Source organism: Larus michahellis, chromosome 6 (genome assembly GCF_964199755.1).
Source record: "Larus michahellis chromosome 6, bLarMic1.1, whole genome shotgun sequence".
NCBI classification, from domain to species: Eukaryota; Metazoa; Chordata; class Aves; order Charadriiformes; family Laridae; genus Larus; species Larus michahellis.
Window position 1 is genome coordinate 55,882,554 of NC_133901.1, and position 25,821 is coordinate 55,908,374.

General features: G+C 36.0%; 1 protein-coding gene across 3 annotated transcripts in view; it reads right to left on the reverse strand.

The window, feature by feature from the left end:
- Positions 1 to 1,662: 1,662 nt before the first annotated feature.
- MARCHF5 (membrane associated ring-CH-type finger 5) overlaps positions 1,663 to 25,821 on the reverse strand; it is a 32,906-nt gene continuing 8,747 nt past the window's right edge. For 2 of the 3 annotated variants that reach the window (XM_074590536.1, XM_074590537.1), the window contains exons 2-6: positions 14,886 to 15,088; positions 9,675 to 9,805; positions 6,258 to 6,441; positions 5,666 to 5,832; positions 1,663 to 4,454 (exon numbers count right to left, since the gene is read on the reverse strand). In XM_074590536.1, the coding sequence (XP_074446637.1) occupies positions 4,338 to 4,454; positions 5,666 to 5,832; positions 6,258 to 6,441; positions 9,675 to 9,805; positions 14,886 to 15,088 (802 nt within the window). In that variant the 3' untranslated portion in view covers positions 1,663 to 4,337. The remainder of the gene's footprint in view (positions 4,455 to 5,665; positions 5,833 to 6,257; positions 6,442 to 9,674; positions 9,806 to 14,885; positions 15,089 to 25,821) is intronic. The other variant, XR_012587465.1, reaches the window with a different exon arrangement.

Consider the following 25,821-nt stretch of genomic DNA (forward strand, 5'->3'; position numbering starts at 1 on the left):
AATTCTGTTTCACATTATGCAGAACAGCGTAGTGACTTTGCAAGGGTGCCAAGGAATGGGCTTGTTAGCGAGAGGACAACTGCTAAGGCTATTTTTCAGAATTTCCTAGCTTTTACCTATGATCCTGTTTTCATGCTTTCCTGTATCAATCCCCACCCCAGCATACCTAAGAAACCCCCCACAATCAAAAACCCTCCCAAAATAAACAACAAAAAAACCCAAACACAAAACAAAACCAATAACCAAAAACCACATCAACACAAGTTTCAGCAACAGCCAACTACTAGAAAAGAATTCCAAAGCCAGACTTACTAGTGAAACTGGCATTTGTACTTTAAAATGGGAAGCAGGAATTGTTAGCACAGCCTTTCTTATGAGAACAGATAACATGACTGTACTCAATGATGCATTAAACAGATTTGATCCTAGCTCTTCCAAAAAGAAAATGTGAATAGGAAGTGGCATGGACATAGAACGTTAAATATAGGGTTCCAAAAGCAACATTAAATGGATCCATGACCTTTGTAGTTCTACATCTCCCAGTTCTCTCCATCAGTAAAAAACACTATGCAGACAGACATACTTGTCTGTGGTTAAAAACTTTTTTGAAAAGCAGCTACTAAAAAGCTACTCCAAACAACCCTCAAACACCTACTCCATAAACTTGTCCAAGTTCCACAGTATGCATTTAAAAAGGGGGAATCCTCACAGTGGCCACAATAAACATGCCACTGAAATTCTAGTAAAATAGATAATTCTGACTGACGTCACAATACCTAAGCATATCTTTTCTTACAAGCACAGAACTACTCGAAATGCAGGAGAGACCTTAAACAGCTACATGGGTTGGATCCTTCTCTGATAACCGAGGGAGACAGTTAACCTGTAAGAAGCAACTCTAGATGAGGAGGGAATTAATATACTTCAGACCAGGTGACTCAAGAAAATTGTTACACAGAAAAGCTTTTGCAGGGGAAAGAGGATGAAGGAAAGAATCACCATTCAAACAACAACAAAAAAAAATAGTAAAAAGTATAGCAGAGCGCCATCTAAATCTAAGAGTTTAAGATAGGAGGGGAGAAAGGTAGAAGCATCTCCTATGTATTTACATAATCACATCTTAGATAATTTGTGCCTTTATGTTGATGTAATGGAAAGCTAACAGAAACCAAGTTACAGATAAGAAAGTACACTGAGATATGCTAGATAACATTTCATATTCCTTGTTCTGAAAAGTAATGGGACATAAATTAGCCATTAGTGAAAAAAATACTTCCTACAACCAGTATTATCTTTCTCAATTAAGAGGGATCGGTGTATTCCTCAAATAAATGCTGCACGCGAGCACGACCCAGAGATGTAGTAACTCCCAGCCCCAGTTCTGTATTGCCAGAAGTTGTTTGTGTTGCAGCAATTCTTTTGCTTTAAGTGTTTGAGACATGCATTCCCTACATCATTTATCAATCACTGGGGGGGGAGGGGGCAGAAATGTATATGCAAGTTTAAAGTCTTATAGTAATTCTTCCTTCACCCCAAGGTATTTCTTTAGGCTATCAACTTAAAATTGGTTATATAAATCCCTAGATATGCATTAAAACAACACACATTTTTCATTCAGAAGTTTTGCTACAGGCTTTTGTTCAACTGACAAAGTACACTAGGGAGTGTAAAAAATATTTATTCAACCTAATTCAATGTAACTATAATTTTCAATACTTAAAAACAAGATTTACAACAGAGTCATGACCTTCTGCCACTCAGGTGAAATAATTTTATAATCCATACAGTATTTCAGTATTTTTGTAATTGTATTTTTACAATAGCTTTAACTTCCAGAGGAGACAATGAGCTTTCCCATGGAACAAGTTTCAAACCCACTAATTTGCGTCATTCAATTCTTCATGAAACTTTAAAAAACAGTAATAAATTGGTTGGAAATATATACAGTGAAGACCACTGAAAAGCTGTTTCTCAAAATGAGGAATTCTGTAAGAAATACATATTATATTGTTTCAAGACTATCTTACAGAAAGCAGCAACTGTCAGAGGTTGCTACTCTATTTAGAGTTTTATATAAAAGTGAGCCCACTAAGACAAATATAATCAGCAGACTTACAGGATTATAGTAATTCTTCAGTTACAGCAAGAACCTCAAAAGTATTTGATATTGATTGAATGTATAATTTTCAATACCTGTATAGCTTTTGAATACTAGTTGGCCATTATATACACTTTTGTACAGTTCTAAAATATTACATCTCAGTAATTAAGATAAACATACTATAGAAAATGTACCATATTTTGAATTTCTCTAACATATGTTATTGCAGTCAAATATGAAGTCCCTTCTGCATTTACTTAATTTCTGGTGAAAAGAAATATTTACTTATGAATACTTTCATGAAAAGATTTTTTTAAGCCTTTCTCCATGCATTTGACATACTAATATGAACAAGGAAAAAAACCCCAACTTTGAGAGAAAACAAATAAATTGTTGTTAAGAAAAAAGTTCACATACTAAATCTAGGTTAGCTCTGGTATAAATAGTAAATGTCCATATTATGTTTGTCAAAGTTTAACTTCACAAAACAGTTAATTTCTGTTGAAATTAAGTTTACAAATGCATCAAATAACTGAAGTGCTAATGTCTCCCTCAGCTGGCTACTTTGAACATGTTGTAACAGTAAAGCTTACTGTATAAATATAAACTTAGTTTATTACACATTTAAGATTCCTTTACAGAATGGAGCCAAGTTGCCTTAAGAGTGTCTAGCCTGCTGGTATGTACCATGCTCAGATGAGGTACCCAAAGTGTAGTGTCTCCCCTGTCCACTAGAATCCTTCCTTCCACTAGAATCCTTCCTTCCACTAGAATCCTTCCTTCCACTAGAATCCTTCCTTCCACTAGAATCCTTCCTTCCACTAGAATCCTTCCTTCCACTAGAATCCTTCCTTCCACTAGAATCCTTCCTTCCACTAGAATCCTTCCTTCCACTAGAATCCTTCCTTCCACTAGAATCCTTCCTTCCACTAGAATCCTTCCTTCCACTAGAATCCTTCCTTCCACTAGAATCCTTCCTTCCACTAGAATCCTTCCTTCCACTAGAATCCTTCCTTCCACTAGAATCCTTCCTTCCACTAGAATCCTTCCTTCCACTAGAATCCTTCCTTCCACTAGAATCCTTCCTTCCACTAGAATCCTTCCTTCCACTAGAATCCTTCCTTCCACTAGAATCCTTCCTTCCACTAGAATCCTTCCTTCCACTAGAATCCTTCCTTCCACTAGAATCCTTCCTTCCACTAGAATCCTTCCTTCCACTAGAATCCTTCCTTCCACTAGAGCTTGTGTGGGCAGAAGAAAGCCTAGACCTGGTACAGAGCCAAGTTATGCACCCAGGTCTGGAAGATTAGAAGGATGCCCTAATCTGTCAGTTTAAATGTAGCTTTAGTGTCCATTGTTGTTTCCTACACTTCTACTGCTCTTTGTACTTGTAGGGATATTTACATAATGGAAAGGAACATGAAAACTAAACAAGTGCTCTAATACTTAACCATAAGCAACTGAAATTTACTTCCCCCCATGTAATTATTTTACACGGAAGGGAAAAAATACTATCCAGCACCAGTTACAAAACAGTAAGAGAGCCATGAGAAAATACCACTAGGCACTGCAGAAGATACAGCAGGACAGTAAAAATTATCAGTAATAAAAGTCACCTGGAAGCCATGCTAATTTCAACACCTAGTATTTAGGTGACTAAAGCTGACACAGGAGTCCTGGAGTCCTGTAGAGAGTGATCTATCTTCTGCTTTCTGTGACTAGTCATTTGTTTACACTTCTTGTTTGATGCCAGCAAAAACTAAGGAAATCTTTATTGCCTGATGTCCCAAAATTACTTCGCCTTGCTAATGACTTGCATTTCCTTTATAAAAAATTCCCTTCGTTGTATGAAATGCTGAACTGGATGATAGCATGGGTATGAAAACACACATAGAAAAGGCATTTGGATATAGCCTACATTAAGTACACAATTTAAAGTGTTATGGTTTTGTAGTTGATGCTTTTTTTCCATTCAGCATATTGGCTCAAAGAAAATAATTCAGAAGCCCGTGGCCCAACAGAAATACCCACAAATAATGAAAGCCAAGTCACATTCTTAGGATCAGTGGTTGCTGAAAGGATTTACCCTGCTACAAGACAGTGCTTTATTATATTTAAAGAAAACAAATAGGAGCAGCAACTTATCACAATTCTCCACTACTGTGCAATAATGATGGAACCAATACAACATGGAAACCTGTTAGGTGAGACTGTACGACATTTGGAGATCACAGCCTTATGCTCCTTCTTGCTCAGGATAATTTAAAATTTTGCGGTGAGCTTGGCGCAAATATTGCTGCTGTTTGAAGTAAACCTTAAAAGCTCCTTTTATAGCAACAAAAGCAATTCCACCCTGAAATAAAAAGACAATTTGAAAATCTGTAGAGTTCAGTGTCATATCACTGCAAATGTTCTTTTTAAAAAATTCTGGTCAAAGAAGATTTATTTTCAAATCATACAGCATTTTCTTTTGAAGTTTAACTAATTAGGACAATTCCCAATGAGTAGCTCAAAAGTTTTCTGTCACAATGCACTATTAGAGAGGCTAATGTTACTTAAAGGGGTTACATACTGGATCTGTAAGACCTTTTGAAAGCTTTTATTTGCTTGGAAGTCTGACAAATATTCTTAAAAAATAAATCAAATATATCCTATTTAAAGAACAAAGTAAAATGCATATATCTATCTGCTTTTCTCCCTTCTCTGAATATTATACTATACATGGCACAAGGAATAACACTAATTACCATTCTATAACCAGATTGTGAAAAAGGCCACTTGCCAAAAGCAAGTGTGGAGTGACGTAAAAATCTGGCTTTTGCAAAACGAACTTTTTTTTCCCAGAAAGTTTTACAATATGTTTATATCAAGTCTTCAAAATAAGAGACAGTAAGAAGCCTTTAGTCTGCACAAACCGTTATAATATCACTGTTTCTTCCATAAAGAAGAAAAGAGTGCATAAACATGTTGGAATTGAAAACAGGGGTTGAAGTGACAGTCAGGTGACCAGGGATACCACCTTATCAAACTCAGCATGCTTCCCCTTGAAATACCCTCAGAGAGCGTATTGTCAAAGGAAGAGATTTTCTCCTCCCCTTGTCCTTCACCCTCACTTCAACTTCTATGGAGAGTTACTTTTCTCTCCTTATTAAAATGAGTAACAAAGGGATTCTCTCAAATAATTAGTAAACAGAGCTAATATGAAAACATTGATAATATAAACCCCAGTCTTCCCTTGCAGAGACTGTTCTTAGAATATGTTGGTTCCTCATCTTCATTATCACCCTTAATTACTGCAAAGATCTGCCTAATACAGTACCAGATATAAGTTTCAGCCTTGTCTAGAATTGAGATTAGTTTCAGTCACAAGGACTAACTCTCTCACACACGTGATGCTTGTCCACTGCCAAGACAGGCAACCTTAAAAAAACCCTTCCCTTAATCAAATGCCAATCTTAAGGTCTAGATCAATTTATGTTCCTTTTTACTTTTCCTCCCTCCTTCCACAACACTTCATATTCCCATATTATAATTGTTTATGAAACAAACAATACTGAATCTTACCAAGATTGTCCTTTGTAAATTTGAGTTAACACTGCTGAACATCAGCTTGCCAACTATTGTGGCAATAGTAGGGAAAACTAGAGCTCCGCACAGAATACGTGTGGCAGAGACATGATCTGCCAAAGGGTTGGCTTCTGCTGGAATACGAGGAACAGGACATCCAATGCCTAAAGGGATGAGAGTGGGGAAAGAAAAAATTACATAGCCACTACCTCAAACAGAACATAGAAAGCACGTTAGTGCCCACCCCAACTCCATTACAAATCTATAGCCCAATTACTTTGGGAACTATCCCTCTTCTCAGTGAATATTCTGTTTCCATTAAATGACTGTATTAATTCTTACTTTCAAATAAGACCCACGATTTTTAGTAGCTTGTTTTGTTCCTAAGGCCTTAATTGAAACCATGCTCCTCCTCCTCTTACTCCACCCTTCTCACTAGGTATTATACAAACACAATCTAAATAAACTGAACATAAAACAGAGGGAAGGTGTTACCTTTACTTAAGAATGGCAAAACTACTCACCCATCCCTATGTCCTAAAGGCACAAATTCAACCTTGGCATTTCCTTTCAAATTTGATCACATTACCTGGAAATATGCTGTTCAAAATTTGTAGCTTATTAGAGTATTTGCGCCACAGTCTGAGCACATAGTCCTCCCAACGAATCATCTTGCCCAATATTAGCATGACTGGGATAGTGGGAAGTCCAATCAAAAGAAATAAAGGATCAGCTCTCTCCATGACGTCAAGACCTTCTTTGTGACCCACAACCTGGTAAATATATATATAGTTGACAAACATAACAAAGACCACAAACTGTACAAAGAATGTAACTTATAAAAATTCTAGTTTGCTTGGGGCTGCTCACACATTTTAAGTTTAAAAAAAAAAGAGAATAATACTGTTTTACTTAACATACTCAGTTTTCCCTTTGCATCCTTGGTTGCTTATCAGGTGTAATGCAGATGAGCTACCAGCCCTAGTTTGCAAATCATTAGTCTTGCAGAGAGCTGTAACACAATTCCTTACCATCTCAAGAAAAATTTTGTGTGCTTCCATCTAAGTAAAAGCCTAAACATCTGAAACATCGAAATAGCATGCTTTCCAACATACATAGAAGGATTTACAATTTTAGAATGATTAATTCTACACTCAGAAATTGATTAGATACTACTCTTTAAAGGGTAAATTCGTAGCAAATATCTCAGGATGCTTTAATAAAAAGTTTCTGTTATTTAGAAATACCTTATGGAATAGAGATCATAGTATTAAAAAGTATTGCTTCTCTAGACAATGCAGGAAGAGCTACATTATTTTCAACTGTAGTGGAAATAGCATAACTTCACTTGTAGCTTAATTATAAATGCGGTTAGTGCTACAGTTTTAAGGGACAGTCATTACTGATGTGTCTAAACCTTTCTATGGCACATTAAAAAAAAATCAGACTTTGCTGTTTATAAAATGTACATATTAAAACTGTAACAGAACAGTGCCTTTTGTTTTCCTAAAAAGTATGTACTTTTTAAGTAAGTCTCTAGTAGGGCTGAGGACAAAAAAAAGAAACTGAAGTGGTAGATATTGTCTACAGTTGTCTCAATTTAAGAATTACTAAATGCCAACAAACTCCTTGAAGTGCTTCTAGAAAGAACAGGCTCTTTCATGACTTCTTCCATAAGAATCCAGGAAGACTAAAAACACTGAAATAATTATCATTACACTTGTCAGGCACTGGATTTCCTGATGTGTTTTCATTAACTTTTTGTTTTCCCCACGTATGCAAAAAGCTATCAAGTCTTCACTGGCACAACACTTAGAATTAGGTGGTAAGAACATGCAACAATAGCAAAATTTAAAAACAAAAACACAAACAAAACCCAGTTCTTGTGGAATAGGTAGGACACATGGAAGAAGTTAGGGTAATGTACCACAGGACTGTCAAACTGTACTTTTTAGCCTTGCTTTAAAACCCATTCCATTTTATTCTTCTAGAACAGGAAGTTATGTTTTATACCACAGCCTCTAAAAATAGGCATAGCAATATTGTTGCTGCCAAAAGATTATTCCCTCAAAAAATACCCAGCATTTGTCTTCCAGCTTCGTCACTATCTTCCACCCAAACTGTGATGTCTGACACTATCCTGTTTTTCCTTATAGTCCTTGCCCATCAAAAAAAAAAAGCTTCCAGTATCTTGTCTCTTCTGCTTTAGATTACTATTTCTCCCTGTTTTCGGTAACTCCATGTGATTTGTAACTGACTTAGCTACCACTGGAGTCATAATGTCAATTCTGTATTTATTTTTCTCCATCTGAAGCGTAACCTTTAAAAATAGCTTTTGTGCTTCTCTCTGGCCCTTCAACTGAAGGAAAGGAATCTGAAATGCATCAGGAAACAAGTTGCATTAAACCTAGCAAGTGTGGGGTCACAAAAGGGGTGGAACAGTTTCCCTGCGCTCCTAGTTTAATCTCCTCCATTATAAGCAAAAATAAATTATTCTTCTACCCAGCATGCCATCCATATGATCAAAAAACATTAAATCAGAGGAAGATGCTAATTCTTCTTACCTGGGATTTGACCAGCTGTCTAAACTAATGTTTAGACAGATCCTCATTTCAAAAGCAAAACAACTACAGAAAAGAGCATTTAACTTTCCATTTGGTTATGTAGTCCTAGAGAAGCTAAAAAGGTCATATAAGTTCCTACAGAAAAAGCCTTGGTGTAGCAGTGAGCAAGGAGATAAGGACTGGTACATTTCACAGTCCGGTTACAGAATTACAGGTGGTTGCAATGGTCATGTAAGGGCCACAACAAGAACAAAATACCAGATGAGGAAATTTCTAAGTGTACCATTCTGTAATATAGAGACTCATCCCCTGGAATGGAAGAGGTACTGAAAGTCTTTCTACATCACTTACAACCCGGACACACTGGTACCAGGGAGACTGCATCAACTCATTTGAGCTCCACTTCAAGTGGTTGTAATACACATTTGCACTATGAGATTGTGTACGAAGAGAACCAAAATAGCAAGTCTTGAGATGGAGTGACTTGTAGAACTAACTGCAGGGCAGCACCACACAATTCAAGAAGTAGTAGTGCCATATGACTTACGTGGACAAGGACTAGGTTGTGCATTTAAAATTAGAACTGTGTAGAGGAATACTTATTAGCATGCAGATTTGTTTATTCTATTTACAACTAAATTAGCGTCAGAAATACGTCTATGCTTTCAGGCAAAACACAGGTTATGGGCTTGATATAGGAATAAACAACTGAAATGGTAACAAAGGTCCTTCTAGCTGTACAGTCTATGAAAACTCTTGTCTAGGAGAGACATGAACAGGTCTTTCCATAGTTAATAACCTACCACCCATCAACATTATATTTAAATAGCAAGTTCACAAGAATGGAAGTAGGAAAAATAAGTATTTTTTCCCTTTTCAACTAACCATACAGTCTGAAGTAATAAAAGAACATGCTATCAATTTGCAGTGGTTTGCATTTGTTGTTTATGAATGAACTGCACCATTCGGAGCATGCATTTTCCTTTGTACAATAAAAAGGTGGTAGACTGAAAAATTCATTGCTCTCAACCCTTTGAATTTTACCAGCAATTTTTTTCTACAGGTAAAAGAGATTAGTTTCATGTCTTTTCTGAAGAATTAGACTATCCATTAGTAGTTAGGCGGTAACAGCACCTTTTCTGTAAGAACAGAAGTGGGTTCACCATCCTGGCATACAAAGGGCAGCCAGCTGCAGCAGTAGTGGATTGTTAGTTGCAGACTGAATTACGTTTGAACAGGCATACTTGGCTTTATACAGTATGATCAGTTAAAAGCAAAAAGTTTTCTATCCACCCATCTTGAATTCACTTGTTAACTACACTGGAAGTGCTGAAAGCAGCTAAAGCATGTTCTAAACCAATGAAAAAGTAGTCTTAATTAATGGACTTTTTCTTTAGAAGACCTGCTTTCAAAGCTGTTAAGAAGAGGGAATACACATGTACCTGCATCACTGTCACAGCTCCATACGTAACAGCTGTCCAGTATATAGAGCCCACCATTATTCCAGCTGCAGCAAATGGACATGCCTTTGAGATCAGTCGATCTGCAAGATCCAAAACGTAAACAACTGGACCTATGACAAAGGAAAAGTAAGGTTTCAAGACATATACATATATAAGCATACTGAAGAAAGCTCTCAGTGTCTACCACTGGTAAGAAAAAATGAGTTTGTCAAAATACAAGTCTGACATCCCACACATGCTGTTTAAGTGAGAACATACAATTAAAAAGCTACTAAGCTAAACTTGTAACTTATTTCTACCTACCATTTCATTCACCACAACATCTTTATGAGAGATGAATATACTGGTGGTTAGAGCACCGACTAATTTACCCACTGAAGTCCACTAGCTTCCTTTGTGTTGAATCAGAACTGTTCCATTGTAGAAGCCATTTTAGGCTTAGTGGCTTTTTTGTTAAGATATTTTAGTTTTCAAAAGGAAGAAATACTAGTTAGTTGTACTTCACATGCTTATCTTTGACAGCTTCACCTGAGAATTCTGTCACTGAACTATCCTGCTCTACAGTAAAAAGGAGCACAGTCAATATGAAAGATTCCTTCCACTGGAAGAGGCTGCATTCAATATTTTCAGATGATCACCTCTCAAATGTTGAAGGAAAAAACCCTCCTATTCAGGTTACTTAATGCCTTTGACGACAATGCATTAGTAGAGTTTCATTGCTCTGTCTATGGACACTGCACTTTGCAGACTTACGCAGAGCAAGACAATACCCTGACCAGTAAACACAGGCATGCTTGCATCTTTTCTTTGAGAGACTGCAAGAGCACCAGCAAAGCAAAAGCCAGAAGCTGAAGTCTGAAACGTATGTATGGAAGTGAGAAAAGTCATCACCATGATCAGATTCCACATTACTTTTGTATTTGTCAACAAATTCTACATACAGACTGTCCTCCTGCAGCTCATATGCATGAAAAGTTCTTGTTAGCCCCTTTCTGCTTTTTCTTACCAAAATCGGTGAAAATATTAAAGTTATTCTCAAAACCAGCCTATAGGCATTCGTCAACTAACTAATCTAATGTCTCTCATCACAGTTTACCAACTCTGGCCTATAATTCTTTTACTACTTCCTATTTTTTTTAATTTTTTTTTTGGGGGGGGGGGGGGGGGGGGCAGATGGGAGGGTGGGGCACATGGCATGGTAGGGTAAGGAAGGAGTGATCTCTTGCGCAATGGTGTTAATGAAGTTCTGATATACTAGATGTACAGGACTTCCACTAGATGAATTGCCAGGCTAGTTAGCATGCTCTGTTTTGTATACTGAACCTGAGTCGTATGCCATTTTCCTTTTGACCTCCAATTAACTGAAACTTGTTCTGACCTCACATAGAATTGAGAAGATTAGGTGCCAGGATTTTTTTCTTTTTTGCCTTTCTAAAAGTAAAGGTATTGTATTTGGCATTCTCCAAATATACAGAAATCACTTACAGTTCAATTCTTAGCTTGAATACTCCTAGCACACAACAATTTTATATTCTTAGATTTTTAGGGTGGTGGTAACTTAGCGCCTGTTCCCAAACAGATGGTCTCTGAACTATCATAATTACAGCAAATAATTAAAAGCTGTGCATTTAAACATACAATCAAGATTTGAAATTCACATCAAAAAAAGTTTCCAGAAAATTTATTTCCATCAGCCACACTGACAAAATTTTAACTTCTGTTTCATGACTTGGTTCTTTTCTTGCAAGAAAACCGCTCTAGTGTGAATGCTTTCAAAACAACCAGTTCTACTAATCTCAAGTCAGCCAATGAGAACAAGCAACAGGAACATCTAATTGAACTCATTCATTCATTTTATCAGCACTGGTATTCTTGTAAACCAATCCCAAATAAATTTGGTTTTTTGGTTTGTGGTGGTTTCCCCCCCCCTTTATTTTTTTTTCCTTTTATTTTTTTTTTTTTTTTAAAAAGAACAGGGTAAGATTTTACATACTGTTTGTACAGTGGGAGCATACAGAGACCTTGTAGGAGGATTGCAACTTTTTTTTTCCATACACAGGTATGTGTGCAAAAAACCATACTGAATAGCTGCAATTTAAACACATTTAGCTTATATGCAGTCTTGACAGAAGTCATTGTAAACATTGCCAATTTATTTATCAGACTAGTGGGCAGTCCTAAGTAAAATGGGCAGAATATTGCATAATGTACTGTCTACTCTAGATCTGCTGGTGTCTCAAGTTCTTAAGCTGCTAGTAATGTACTTAATTTGGGTACCTTTGTGTGCATCTTCTAGTACAGCATGCATTCTTTGTTTTAGTAACAGGCTTTAGTTTTAAGGCCAGGAAGCATCATCTTCCTATGTGGCTTGTAAGACAGTAAAAACCTCACCAGCACCCTGCTTCAAATACACTAACCGATGCTCATTAGTCCATAAGTAGTTGACAAAAGTATAATTATAAAGTTAGTTTATTCTCAAGTTAAGCATCCTGTTATTGATTAGGTACCAAAATTAAAGGGTTTCTGAAGAAGGAACACTCTACTCAAAATACAAAGAACTGGAACAAGCAGTTCAACTGTATTAACAGTTATGTTTAACTTTCCAGGACAGACCTAAAAGTGTTGAAATGTCTATCAATGTGCTGAAAGTAGCAACAAGGTCATAATTGCACGTACTAAAACGCACAGTAATTTACACATCTTGACTGTTTCCCACAGGCACTGAAAAAGTTGTTTAGCTGTACCATTTTGAAAACTTAGATTTGTTTGAGTAAGGTGAAGACAAGAGACTCAAAAACCCCATTTATTTACTGAGTCCTGAAGGGCAACACAAAGCACTGAAGCTTGCCTTATACATCTTGGCAAGGTGAATTGCACCGACTGATAATAATCATTAAAAGAAGCAAGAATTAGGTATAGACTCTTGAGAAAAGCCTAGAAAAACTTTGTTTCAATAATATTTTTTTTTTAATAAGCCCCTTTGGAAGGAAGTAGTGAGAAAGGAGGACAAATGTAACTGTTTCTTTTAAAATGGTATTAAGGAAGAAGCAGGAAAATAAGTGTCACTGACATACAAATTAAAGAAGGAAATACAAAATATAAAAATATTTTTAATTTTGTAAAAACCGTTATGCTTTAACAGAGCTTTTTCTGGCAAACTTTTCTATTTATTAAACTGAAATATTTATCTAAAAGGAACTTTGGTTACTTTCAAAGTGGCAATAATATTCCAATTTAATATAAGAAGTTCTCAGAAGAGAGGAAAACAGCTACTAAGAAAATAGTTACTACCAATCTCCAAAACTGATATGAACTATCAAATTTGAAATGTAATTATAATTTTAAAGAAGATACATGACTGGGGGGGGTCATTTTTAATTGGTAAATACCTAAAGAGACATCCACTGTTACTTACAAAGGTATTCATTGATGTCTCCTCAAGTTGCTATTACTTCAAAATTATAATCGAAAATAAGAGAAGTTGCATTAGGGAGTGCCCTTTCACAGAAATTTGTTTTTAGAAAAAAGTTTCCAGCAGTACATTAGAGAAGTCTTAATGTAAATAAGTTTCTAAACTATGATATCTCAGGGAAACTTTAGTTGTTACTTCTTCCCTGCTCAAGTAATTTTAGTTTCTTGAATGGTGTGACTAGTAATGTCTTTAAAAGATACCTGTGCCAGCAGACATGGACCTACTGGCAAGACTGCATGAAAACGTCTTACTGTCCTAACTCTGCCTGGTGTGACCTTAACTGACTTGTACTTGAGTTATGATATAACAGTTTTGGGTTACTAGAAAAAGCTACAAAGGGCAAGACTGTCTCACTTGTTTAAGGCACTTCAAGCTCATGATTGATGTTTGATGGACCCAAATTAACTTCCCTGCTCTACTGTAGATGTAGATCCAGACACAAGTCTATTTTTATGCCCTTCTCATCTTTAAAAATGGAAAAAGATGGTTTTGTGAGGGGAAAATTCATGAGAAGATTCTTGCATGCCTCCTTCAAGTTTTGTGGCACATTGTAAGTGTCTAGATATGAAACCATTTTTTCTTCTAAAGCCAATGCTAAATGTTACCATTTGATGCCTTCTTTATAATGGAGATGAAGATTCCTCTCTACCTTATCCTTACAGCAAAGTTGATATATGAATAACTTGGTAATAAGTTTCATGCTGGTTTATATTTTCTTGAGTATCAACAAGACACTAGTCCATATTTTCTTTCGCATTACTCAGTGTTCTATCATGGAAATTTATGTCATCATCCATATAAAATTCCTTTCACACCTTAATTTTGTCAGCCCTTATACTAAGAGAAAAGAGGTCCTCTCCCAAAGCACTGACAGTGCAAGTTATTTTCAGCTGTTTCAAAAAAATTTTCTTTAAAATCCTCTAAATGCCTGTACTCATGCTATATTAGTATTTCTTTAACAAGCACTTTTAAACAAAATTTAAGTTCCCATGTTAGCATTTCATTTTCTTGCACAACTTAATATACCCCACAGAATAGGGAGAAATGAGGGCTGGAATAACAGCAACCACTGCTAATTTAAACATACGCAACATATTGTGCGGTGTTCTACTCGGCTCCTCAAGTAAGTAGACTCTGGAAGACCATCTCCAACTTTTTTCTTTCACCCTGCAAACAGAGCTAGAGCAAAAGCAGTGCCCAGCAGCCGCAGGTACTCTGTCTCTTGAATATAGGACAATATAGACTCAGGAATACCTCCCAAACAACGTAGAAATGTTTTTCAGGTAATGCAACAAGTTGCTCAGTAAGGTTCTCTGAATTTCCTTTGATAACAGTTTCTCTGCAAGCTAAAAAAAAGGGTGTGTGTGTGTGTTTATGTGCTAATACATGTCAATTGCTGAAAGAAGTCGCCTTCTGCTCAACAAGAAAAGAAAAAAAAAAATCACATTAACCATGAATTAATTATAGGTCAATCACTTACACGACTTATCAATATACCTAAGTGGAACACATCCAAAATTTTCAGAAGGTATTTAAACCACCAAGTGGGACATGAACAGAACATAAAGTTACTTCTTTCTGACTGAAAAAGGAAATAGCCAAGTTTTCAACAGAACTGATTCTCCAAACACAAAAAAGGAAGGAAAAAAAAAATGTAGGAACAATATAAAAACCAACCCATTATATTATGTTTAAAATTTAAGTGATGCATATCTTACCTAGCTTTGGGAATACTATTAAATATTCTGCATTGCACTGAGGACAAGCAACTCTAGCAGTACTGTTTCCTCTCTGCTTTTCATCCACCCAGCGCTGTAGACAAGTCTGATGAACCCATTTCGTAGAGCCCCTGCACCTGCAAGGTCTCACCCACTCTGCTGTCCGATCATCCTCATCAGTAGCAAAACAAACCCAGCAGCTTCTGTAATTACAGGAAGGAAAAAAGATGATATTTTTTGCTACTGTTATGTGCTTAAAATAAACTTTGACATGTGAAAGCATGCAGTTTTAGAAAATGTGTACCTAGAGGAGATGATACGTGTTGCTTCATCCTTAATCACCGAAAATGTAAGTATTTTGTACCACAGTCTTGTTCTGGTATTAACATAATATTACAGACAGCTAAACAACTGCTTCTAATACATTCTGAATTACTAATTAAACTTTCAGATAATTATGAATTAAAAAGCATCAAGACTGTAGTGCAACATACGGAAAATCCATATATTTTAAAATGTATTATCATCTCCTCCTACAGCAGACATTTTGGTAAGTTTTTAAAATTAAAAAGATAAGATCGATACAGCAGTCTGTTACTTGGGAAACTAACTCAAATCCACTTAAATGACAAATCAACAAAAATGATACAATGCATCACAAAACAAACAATAAGTAATTATATTAAATTCATTCCCTCTTTTTGAAAAGAGGAAATACTTCATTCAGATAAATCTGTTTTGCATGATATAAATTAAGTTACAAAGTACTTCAAGAACACTATTATACCACGAGAGGAGGAAACTTCTGCACTGAAGAATTATCTGTGTATGTAAGACTCAAACACATGTATTTTATAAGGAGAAAACACAAGACTGACAGGCTACATGACTTGAAGAAAGCACACATCCCAGCCATTCCAAGATATCTGATCTGATGAATAGGCCGGACCCTTGAACACCTTACAACTTGTAAGAGAAAGTAAAATATGGATCTAAACTAGCAATATATCAGATATGTTGACACAGTAATTTAGTTTTTACTGTGAAATAATTTGCTAATTCCCATGCTGAAGATACTGAAGTTTAGACAATTAACCAGAATCTAACAAGATAACGATCCTACTAGAAATATAACTTGGTTCGATGTATTTTAAATATTTTACACAAGCCATTGCAATCATAGTTAAAGCTTTATTAAAGTGTATGGTGGCAGCATCACTATAATTTAACTATCCAGATACAATCTAATTAGACGTTACGTACTAATTGAAGTTTTGCAGCATTATTTTGATGCTGAATTTTGTTCTCTTAACAATTTGAGTAACATAATTAGGTGAAACAGTAAAAGGCTTCTTTATGTGTAACCATTAACAGACAGCAACAGAGATAGTAAGAAGCTGAGAAATGTTCTGACACTGCTACGCAAAATAATGTTAAGATTCAAGAATCATGACTGTAGTTTCTGTGGGGATGTTACAGTGGTTCATGATGCTTTTCCTCTCTCCTCTAGGATTTGTTGTCAGTAATAAACCTTCTTCCTACCCTTTTAAACTCTTCAAACAAGTGTTTTTTCCTTGCTTCAGCTTCTTAACTGCTCCTCAGCTTTATTCCCTCTCCCCCTCACGTTTCTTGTTTCAGCCTGCCCTTTCTGCATCCCATCTCTAACCTTTGTTAGCATCTGGCAGGAGAAATTACAGTTTAGAAGTCCCCCCCAACTCCAGTCATTTTGCCAGATTGTCATATTCTCTTGTATGGAAATCAATGCTAAATAGTTGTCAGAAAACTTACCTGACAAATTTATACTTGAACATATACATCCTGAAGGCCTTTCCTGTGCACCTCTTCCAAAAAAACAACCCTTGTAACTAACTAAAACTCATTAGACAAAATTTAGGAGGAAAGTACATGCACAGCAAGGGCCAGTCTTACTAGAGACACTTTCGAAACAACAAATATACAGTATTTCCTTTAAAAGGTCACCATTTCCTCCCTAGCATGTCACTTGTAAACAGGTGGGCGTTTCCTTTTTGCTTTTAACTCCTTTATGAGAAAAAAGGGGAGGGAGTCTACAATAGGAAACTTGAAGTAATGAAAAATACTGTTGTCTAATAGCTTCCTTTTGTGATTTATAGTGGTGGAATTACACTGAAATTAAGTTGCAAGTGTGTAAGACCAGAACGTAGCTTGTAGCAACTTATTACTGGCATACTTCTGAAAAGGAACACAATTTGAGGTGCAGGTTCCAGGGAATTGCAGGAAAAGCAATTTAATATTGAACAATACATAAAACAAAAATAACTCATGTCCACATGTCCAGTTGTAAGTACAGAATGTATTACAGTAGGTACAGACATAAACTTTTAACACTGATGCTCTAAAACTAGAGCTGCATCCGTTCCAATTCAAGGAGACTGTTCAGTTGGAAGACTGAGATCTTGAATCAGAACTGCAATTTCTTAGATCCGTCTTAATGGGAAGGTAAAAGTAAAGTTTGACTTTGCTTCTTTCTGTCCTTCCCCCACAACATCTGCTTAAATATGAATTGTCATGTTATGCACTCCTGCAATACCATCCCTCTTTTCACCTTCATGCTCCCGATACGCACACATAGCAGTCCTAAGTGAAAGGACATATTAACCTTCCTAAGCAGGAGGAGGAAAGACAGCCAAACCATAAGTTAGGAAGGACCTAGATGAAAATGCTGAGATGACCACAAAGATTTGAAAGTATTATGAAGCATGGCAGACATTTTGATTCATTGCACTTGATATCAAGGAGTTCTTAAGGAATGCAAGTTCTTGCAATGTTTATTGATTTCCTATTTACACCAAGAACCCCCAAATTTACTGTAAGAACAGTAAATACAATACGTACAACTCTACCGATAATTGTTGTTCTTTGACTCTTTTTTTATGCATTAAAGGTAAATGTTCATCATTCATTGCACTTCCTATTTAGGTCTACAACTGCTCTAAATTTATAACTTAGATTTTTAAACTAAAGGTTTCACAATAGAGCTAATCTGTGGGTGTCAGTAAGGTCAGATGCCACCACACCTCAGAATTCTATAAAGTTTATTCAAATAATGACTTTAAGCATGAACATAATCTTGCTACACTGCAATTTTAGCTAGGGAATTTGTCCATGAATACTCTGGAGATTAAATTCTCTTCAAGGTTTCTGTTAAGGTTAATAAGTCAAGAAAAATATGCATCTTTTCTTTAATTGCTTCATTCGATTTCTTGCCAGGCAATCGTATCTGAAAACCTGAAAGACCCACGAAAAGAATAACAAAATCCTTTACAGACTTAAACCTTTATCAAGTCATGAATAATGAACAGTAAATTCCTTGTATTCTGTCATCAACTTTATCTCTTTCCATTGACAGCAGCTGTAGCAGAAAGGGCTAAATAAAACCATTTCAAAACAAGTATCTTGGCTCTTGCCAGATTTTCCATTTTCTTGTAGTGAATAAAATATGACCTTGATTCTTACCACTGAATCAGGTTGCTACTCAGATAACCTGAAATAGAAAAGGCTGACAAGGTGGAACAAAGCATTGCTTCTGATAGAAACTCAAACCTTTTTCCTTGATGACTTTCTACAGAGCCAAATCAATAACACTAATGTATTTTTCCACACTTCCGTGGCTTAAAAAAATTATCAGAACAAAATATACACAAAAAACATGCCAATATCATTATTTCAGCTTTGAATACAGGGTTACAAATGCCTTTTATTTTCAGCTCCCCAGCATCTAACACTCTCTGGTCTCAAAGATTCTATTCTGACTCTGAGAATAACTCATTTATTGCATCTGTTTTTTTTCTCTACCAAAGACAAACTCTTTCCAGGACATTGCATATGTTAAGAGCAAACCGGATGGAGAGGAAGTTATATTAAAGACTAGAGATCCTACACTCCAAATGCTATATGACTAATCTAGAAAGCCAAGGCCTGCCTAAGAACAGGTTTCTCCAAACAAGTTCCTAATTAGTAAGGAAGCCACTCTCTCCTGTACCTGGTTGGAGTTACAGCTCCAACAGACCAGTAAGATCCCCTGGCACCAACAGACATTCCTAGATGCAGACTGCTTTCCTTTTCACTGAGTTACACTCCTTCTAAAGGTTACTTTTTCCCAAACCAGTCTTAGATAGGAGAGAGGACAAGATCTAATTCACGCTATTTAAATTCAATCTGCCTTGGTCTGTGGTAGCTGAATTAGTGGTGGTTTTGGCAGTGTTAGGTTAGTGGTTGGACTAGATGATCTTAAAAGTCCCTTCCAACCTAGATGATTCTATGATACAGCTTTGTTTTCAAGTAGGCATGAGTGTGTAAGCAATACAAAAAAATAATTTAAAAGCAATATGTTAATTATATATACACTATAAAAAGTTTGCAGAACTCTTTAATGCCCCAAGCCCAGCAGATATCCTTGTGTCCCCAACACATAATGGAAGATAACTTGTAAGACTGTGACAACACAACTACTTTATAGGCTGGTTTCAAATATTCAGTACTGCAAGAGAGAATGCAAAAAGTCTTGGAATTTTTCCCCCAATGTTTAGTGGCACACACGTATGAACGGCAAGCAAAGCCAGAAAACTTCTGAGAAAAGAAAAATTCTTGCAAGACTTTTAGCAGGACCTAATCCTTACCATGGGAAATGCAAATTTGAACATGCATGACATGCTCTAGAGCCATGAGCTAAAAAGCACATTTTTTCCTCTCATTACAGATCCTTCATAAAATATAAGAAATCTCTTTAGGAAAACTTTTCTGCATTTCTCCCACATCATAAAGCACACAGCTTTCCCTTAAAGCAACAGGAATTTCCTGGTATCTTGCTATCAGAGTAAAGCATCCTTGTTCTGTTTACAGTAAGTGACTGAGTGACTTTTCTTGCAATTGAATTTCACACACAAAAAGAAAAAAGTGAAAAGGCTGAAACATAACTGATAGCAATGATAGCATGGAGAGCCAATGCAATGAGGGGTGAAAACATATCTTGGAAGAAGTGACTGGAAGCACTCCGATAACTGGCCATAAAAAGGCACTGTTCCAAAGGATGACCCGCAAATCTGCTGTTTAGAAAAGACAATTTTTCATGAGCTTCTAAAACAAATTTTTATGCATAGTCTATACTGACAGATAAAATATCTTTGATGAAGAATAGCGATAAGCTTCCACTAAATCTGCCAACTACGCTTTAAATACTATACAATCATGTTTAAGTGAAAAGACTAGGATGTTGGAAAAATCAAGGGAGTTACCTAGCAGCATACACCACAGGCTGCTTTGGAGCTGCCTAGAATTTTAGTAGGGGAACACAGCAAACTACGCTCTCAAAAAGCAAGAGAAACAATGCATTGCAAATGCTACTGCTAAACGTTTCCTTTTCCTGAGTTTGAAAGAACCAGCACGAATAAGATTCTTGTGCTAGAGGGCCATGACCTGGTCACAACAGAATGCAAGTCTAGCCTACATATCCCTGATAAAGAGAGAGGAACAGCACTTAACCCAAGAAACCCTAGCTTATGTCATGCTTCATGGAGATTAAGTCCTGTAAGAGACCTCATCATGAAGACTTTGACAGCAGAATGCATACAGACCTATCTACCACAATGATGGAAGCTGGTTAGCTGAGGAAAACTGCAACAGGATTATAAATGAAGCACTGCAATATTTTCCTGGCCATCAGACACAGCAGAAAATACTTTTATCTTCAACCCAAGCTCTATCTATCAGACAAAAAAAATCCTTATGCTATCCTAAGGAAAAAACCCCACGCAAACAGAGTGAGGAACTCTCACAGTGCAAAAATAGTAGTCTTAGATGCTCCATCATGACTTCTGCAGATCCTTTTTAAGGCAGCATGGCACAGCAACCACATGCCAGCCTGGATTATTCAACTAGGAAACATGCTGTCACCTCAACACAAAGTCTAAAATCTTGAAAGGAAGTTCCTGAAAGTCAGACATAATGCCCAATTCTGCTCTGCCTAGTCGTCAAGGATAGGGTGTAATGCTTAGTAAAGAAGCTGATGATAATCTAGAAACAATGGTAACTAGCCTTTACCACAGAAGTAGTGCTTTCATTGAAAACAGCAGGGAAATGTTAAATAGAGACTATCAAGCTAACGTTGGTGTAAAAATACGGCCACACAAGCGGTATCCCTATATAGGTAGTAACTTCCTCAAATCACAGCATGGCATTGTTAAACTAGATTTTTAAAAGTTTTTAATAAAAGCCCATGGATGTCTAAAATCCAATAAGCAAACACATAAAAACAAAACATAGAATAATTACAAAGCGTAGCAGAAAGATCTAGTGATTAACAGAAGTTCAACTTAAACTTATTTATATATTCTCAATTATAGCTCCAATTAAAGGAGAAATATTTTACACTTGAGTTAACCACACTATATAAAGATAGAGATACGAGTAAAGGACAGGTCACAGAATCCTGCTGGCAACTTTCTAGCTTACGGATAAAATTAAACCTTTGACTGCCAGCCACCACCTATTGTGCTTGAATCGTGCCTTACAAGGCTTTTATGGCGTTTGCTTCTACCCAACTTCGAATAAGAAAACCCGAGAGATTTAGCAATCTCATTGGGTTTCAGTTTCTAGTTTGTCAAAGACCATCTAGACTATTGGTAAAAAAAATTACCTTTTATTCTGGATAAATTAAACTTTTGCAACCACTTATTCAGGCATATCCCTTCTGCAAAGGCCGAAATTCAGTTCTCTTAAAGGCTTTGTTTAATATTACCATACTCCCACTTTTTCAAAAGGAAAATTTCGTAAGTCACCAAGGCTCAGTGGCCATGCTGCAAGCCCCTAAAATGCAAAGAACTTTGCTGTTACAAACATCTGGTTTATTTCTTAAGGGAGGGAAAGAGGGAAAACAGGGCCCTCCTAAAAATCTACAAAGGACAAATCAGTTAAACTATTACTCATACAATAAGCATACAACTCTAACAATTTAAGCTACTGAATGCCTGCTAGGAGGGACTAACACTGATTCTTAGTTTCATGTTTAGGAAGAAAAATAGAAGTGACCAAAACCAAGGGGGGAAAAAAAACCAAAACAAAACTGAAACGAAGAACCCCATACACACACACAAAACAATTTACTTCCAAAGCTGAAATATGCCTTGAACAACATGATTTGAAAAGAAAAGCTGAACCCTTTAGTCAAGCATATACATAGATAGCAAACACTGAAGAGCATTAACTTAAACATTTCGTGGATTTTTTTGTACTGCAGATAGTGTACTATATAGGGAAAACATTTTCTTAACCATTGTTTGACAAAGCTGCCGATAATCACAAACATAGAAAATATCACAGATATGAAGCAACTAGCAAATTATGTTTTAGAGGCTAGAGTAACTTCCTTGAATATTCCTTTAAACATCTTAATTATGTATTAATTGCCTGTAATAGTCACAAAATTGTATAGCAGTATGTCTTAAAGGTAAGGAAAATGAAAACCAGAAGAAATTCTTAAGTCTTAGCTTCTCTCAATGTCTAATTGCAGAGCAGCATAATGTGGAGGCATAACTGAAGTAGTAAGAGACTCGATGCTAGAATTTATATACTAATATTCAACCTGGCTGAAGAGAGAAAAGCTGCTAGCATGTTCAAGACACTAAGAGACCTCTAGATGGCAAGAAGACCACACACAGACTTCTCTACCAGATAACATGACCTACTAGAAAGGTAGGACACCCAACTACTGACAAGCTGAACTATGTGATTTATGTACAAATAACATTATTTAAAGGAGGACAGATTATTATTTGAGGCTAAAAAAAAAAAATTGCCTTAGTTCTAGCAATACTTCCATATTTAGCAAAGGAAGACAGCTTCAGACCTCAAAGTAGTCTTAAAAGCCATTCTTGCTGTAATTCATCTGCAATCTACTGTATTAAATTCTTAGAGCAGTCCTCACTCCCTAGGGATATTACACATTTCACCATGTACTAAACTTTGGGTTTTCACTGTCTCTATGGTTTCCAATACATTGGAATTACTTGCCAGGCAATGAAAGTACAAGAAGTTACTTCATGTGTGTCTAACTTCAATCATTTGAAGCCTCCTGGAAAAAAGTATCTTCAACTGTCCCCTTGATGAGAGTCATCACAACCTGAATTCTACTGTTTTCAAGAAGAAAAAAGAGCACTTCCATCGTTATTTTCAGTAGCTCAGTCAATACCCTCTCCAGTTAGTGACACTTAAATTAAACCAATGCACACAAAATGTTGATGAAAAAAAAATCCCAAACCAAACATTTAATGGAGAACAGTGCACAAAAAGTAACTCACTTGGCTCTCCAGCTTATTAATACTAAATGACCACAGTTAAATACAGGATAGGGGAAGATCTGTGTGAAAGACATCAATGCAGGCAGCAGAAATTTGATCTGAAGCTCCATAACACAGGAGGTTGTTTCTTAGTAAAAAGAGACTCAGAGTATGCTACGAGGCTCTGAAGTACTGCCATAGCTTAACTACATATACAAAAGACTCCCAGAAAACAACTTCCTAACATCATGGAAGAATTTTAAAATATTAGCATTGAGGCTAACCTTAACATCAAACCAATTCTGCTTACAGTATGCTGCTTGCTTGAAAATCCTGCCTATGGACCAAGGTTAAGAATCACTGCACAACTGCTTCATTGCTTTGTCAGAATTCTGTAATTAGGTGTGCCATTCAATGAGCAAAACTATATCCATTTTTTCCTCTATTAGCCAAGATATAAGTTAAAGCAAGTGTTTGGTCAACTCAAAGGAATTTAACTTTAACCTTTATCCCTTCAAGTTCTGAGACAAGGGATAACAACCATTACTCCTTCATATCTCCTGGAGGATTTACTTTTCCATAACAGAAGGTTAACATTTACTTATTAGCTTCCTTAATCAAGCACTAACCATATCTGTGTTTTCAGAGATTGGTATCAAGATGGTTTTCATCTGCTGTTTTACACTGGAATGTTTAATACAATTCCCAGTCTCAAAAAAAAGATAAAAATACGTAGTTCCTATTCAACTAGCATTACAATGTTACTTTGCGCTGGGGGAAAGGGGAAGAGAGTTGCATGAGAAAAATACCAATATTGGTATTTTGGTATGTGTACATAGTAGATGACAGATGTTACAGATCAGGAGTGACACACATACAGAATACATATAGACGACCTTTGACATGTCTAAAACTGGAACCATCTTGACATTAAGATGTTGCTGCGACAAGCAAAAGATAAAAGACAAGAAATGTAAAGTTGTGTTCCATTCACAGAACCTGCATTATGTGAGCTTAATCTCTTGCAGCAACTTTACAGTATCACACAGGTAATGTAAAAATACAAATTAATCTTTAGGCACAATATCTTTAGTTACAAAAGTAAACGCATCGGCATACACTTAATCTGTTAGTAACCAAATTTACGGCCACTCACTTTCCATTCCATTCTTAGGCAAAGTAACTGTGAAATAAAAGTTCCATTTTTGTACATGTGCCTACAGAGTTTCATGGTTAAACAGACCACACAGGGTAACCAATTTTTCCTGTTATGTCTTCCAGAGAAAAGAGAAGAAAAATAGGAAGTGTAGTCCTAAAGCTGTGAAAATTGGCAAGAAGACTCCAAAGCAAGCAAATTGCTTTGAACTCAAGAACTTATATCAGACACTATTACTAATGTTATTCTTAGTTTTAACTTCTAATTTTTTTAGAGAATTTATAGTAGAGCAAACAAAAAAGCTCTACTGAAATCAGTCATCATATCGTCCTAATTTACGTAATAAAAACTGAACAATTTGAGACTTAAAAATGACAAAAAAGCTTTAAACACCAAGAAGAGATATTCTTGGGACATTAAAGAACAACAAAAACAGCCACTCAAATGTGGCAGACATTGACAATTTGGAAGTGTCTTTACTCTGAATAAATGCAAACAAAACTCCAAGGTGTCTGAAGTACTTCATACCATGAAGTAACTCTCCTCATCCCTCTGTAGAACTGACTGCATGACTCACCAGCAGAACAGTCACAAGCACTCAGCACATGGCCTTCTGTAATTATATCCTTCACAGAAGGCTAAATTATGTTGGCACATTTTAGTCCAATATAAAATATCCACTTCTAAACAAAAGTATTCAGATTTTAAGAGGAGGCATTTATAACAGGAGAACAAATGATCAGAAAGCTATGTAAAGACAACATTACAGCTTTAAAATAGAGGGTCTATTATTTTTTTCTAAAAAGATTCTGAAGAAATTATTACTATATTAAAATTACTTAAAAAAATAAATAACTGAATGCCAGCCCCTCTTGTACATAACGGCTCTATTATTCACTACCTTCACACCGTGTTAACACTTTCTTTTAATATGGACACCTTGAAGAAGGGAAGTATGACCACAGGGAGAAACAAGCACAGATACGTAATCTGAGAACACTAAGTAGCTCTTAATGCTCATCAGCAATCAATAACCTAATAGAAATGTCAACTACACTTTTCCAAAAATTTTGTTGTTTCCAAACATAAGCATATACCAAGATATGCCACGATTCCATGGTTGGCCCTTAAATCAATTGATATTTACTTATTATAGGGAAACTGTTACATAGCAGTCCAGTTTAATTTTCATTTTTATCTGAATCAGTTAAGATAATTAAGATTTTAAAGTTATAAACAAATGAACAGCTAGTCCTAGATTTAATACAACTTCAGTACAAACTTTTTTTTTAAACTAGCATTTTAAATTGGCAATTTTGATAGGAATTTTTCTTATCTTATATTAGTGTTAGGCAGAAGGTGTATAATCCTTTTCCCAGAATCACCAGCACAAAAAATCCTGAGTCTAAGCACTTTCATTGAATGATAGAAAGCTATCAACTAAAAGCACCCATATTAGCATTAAAAT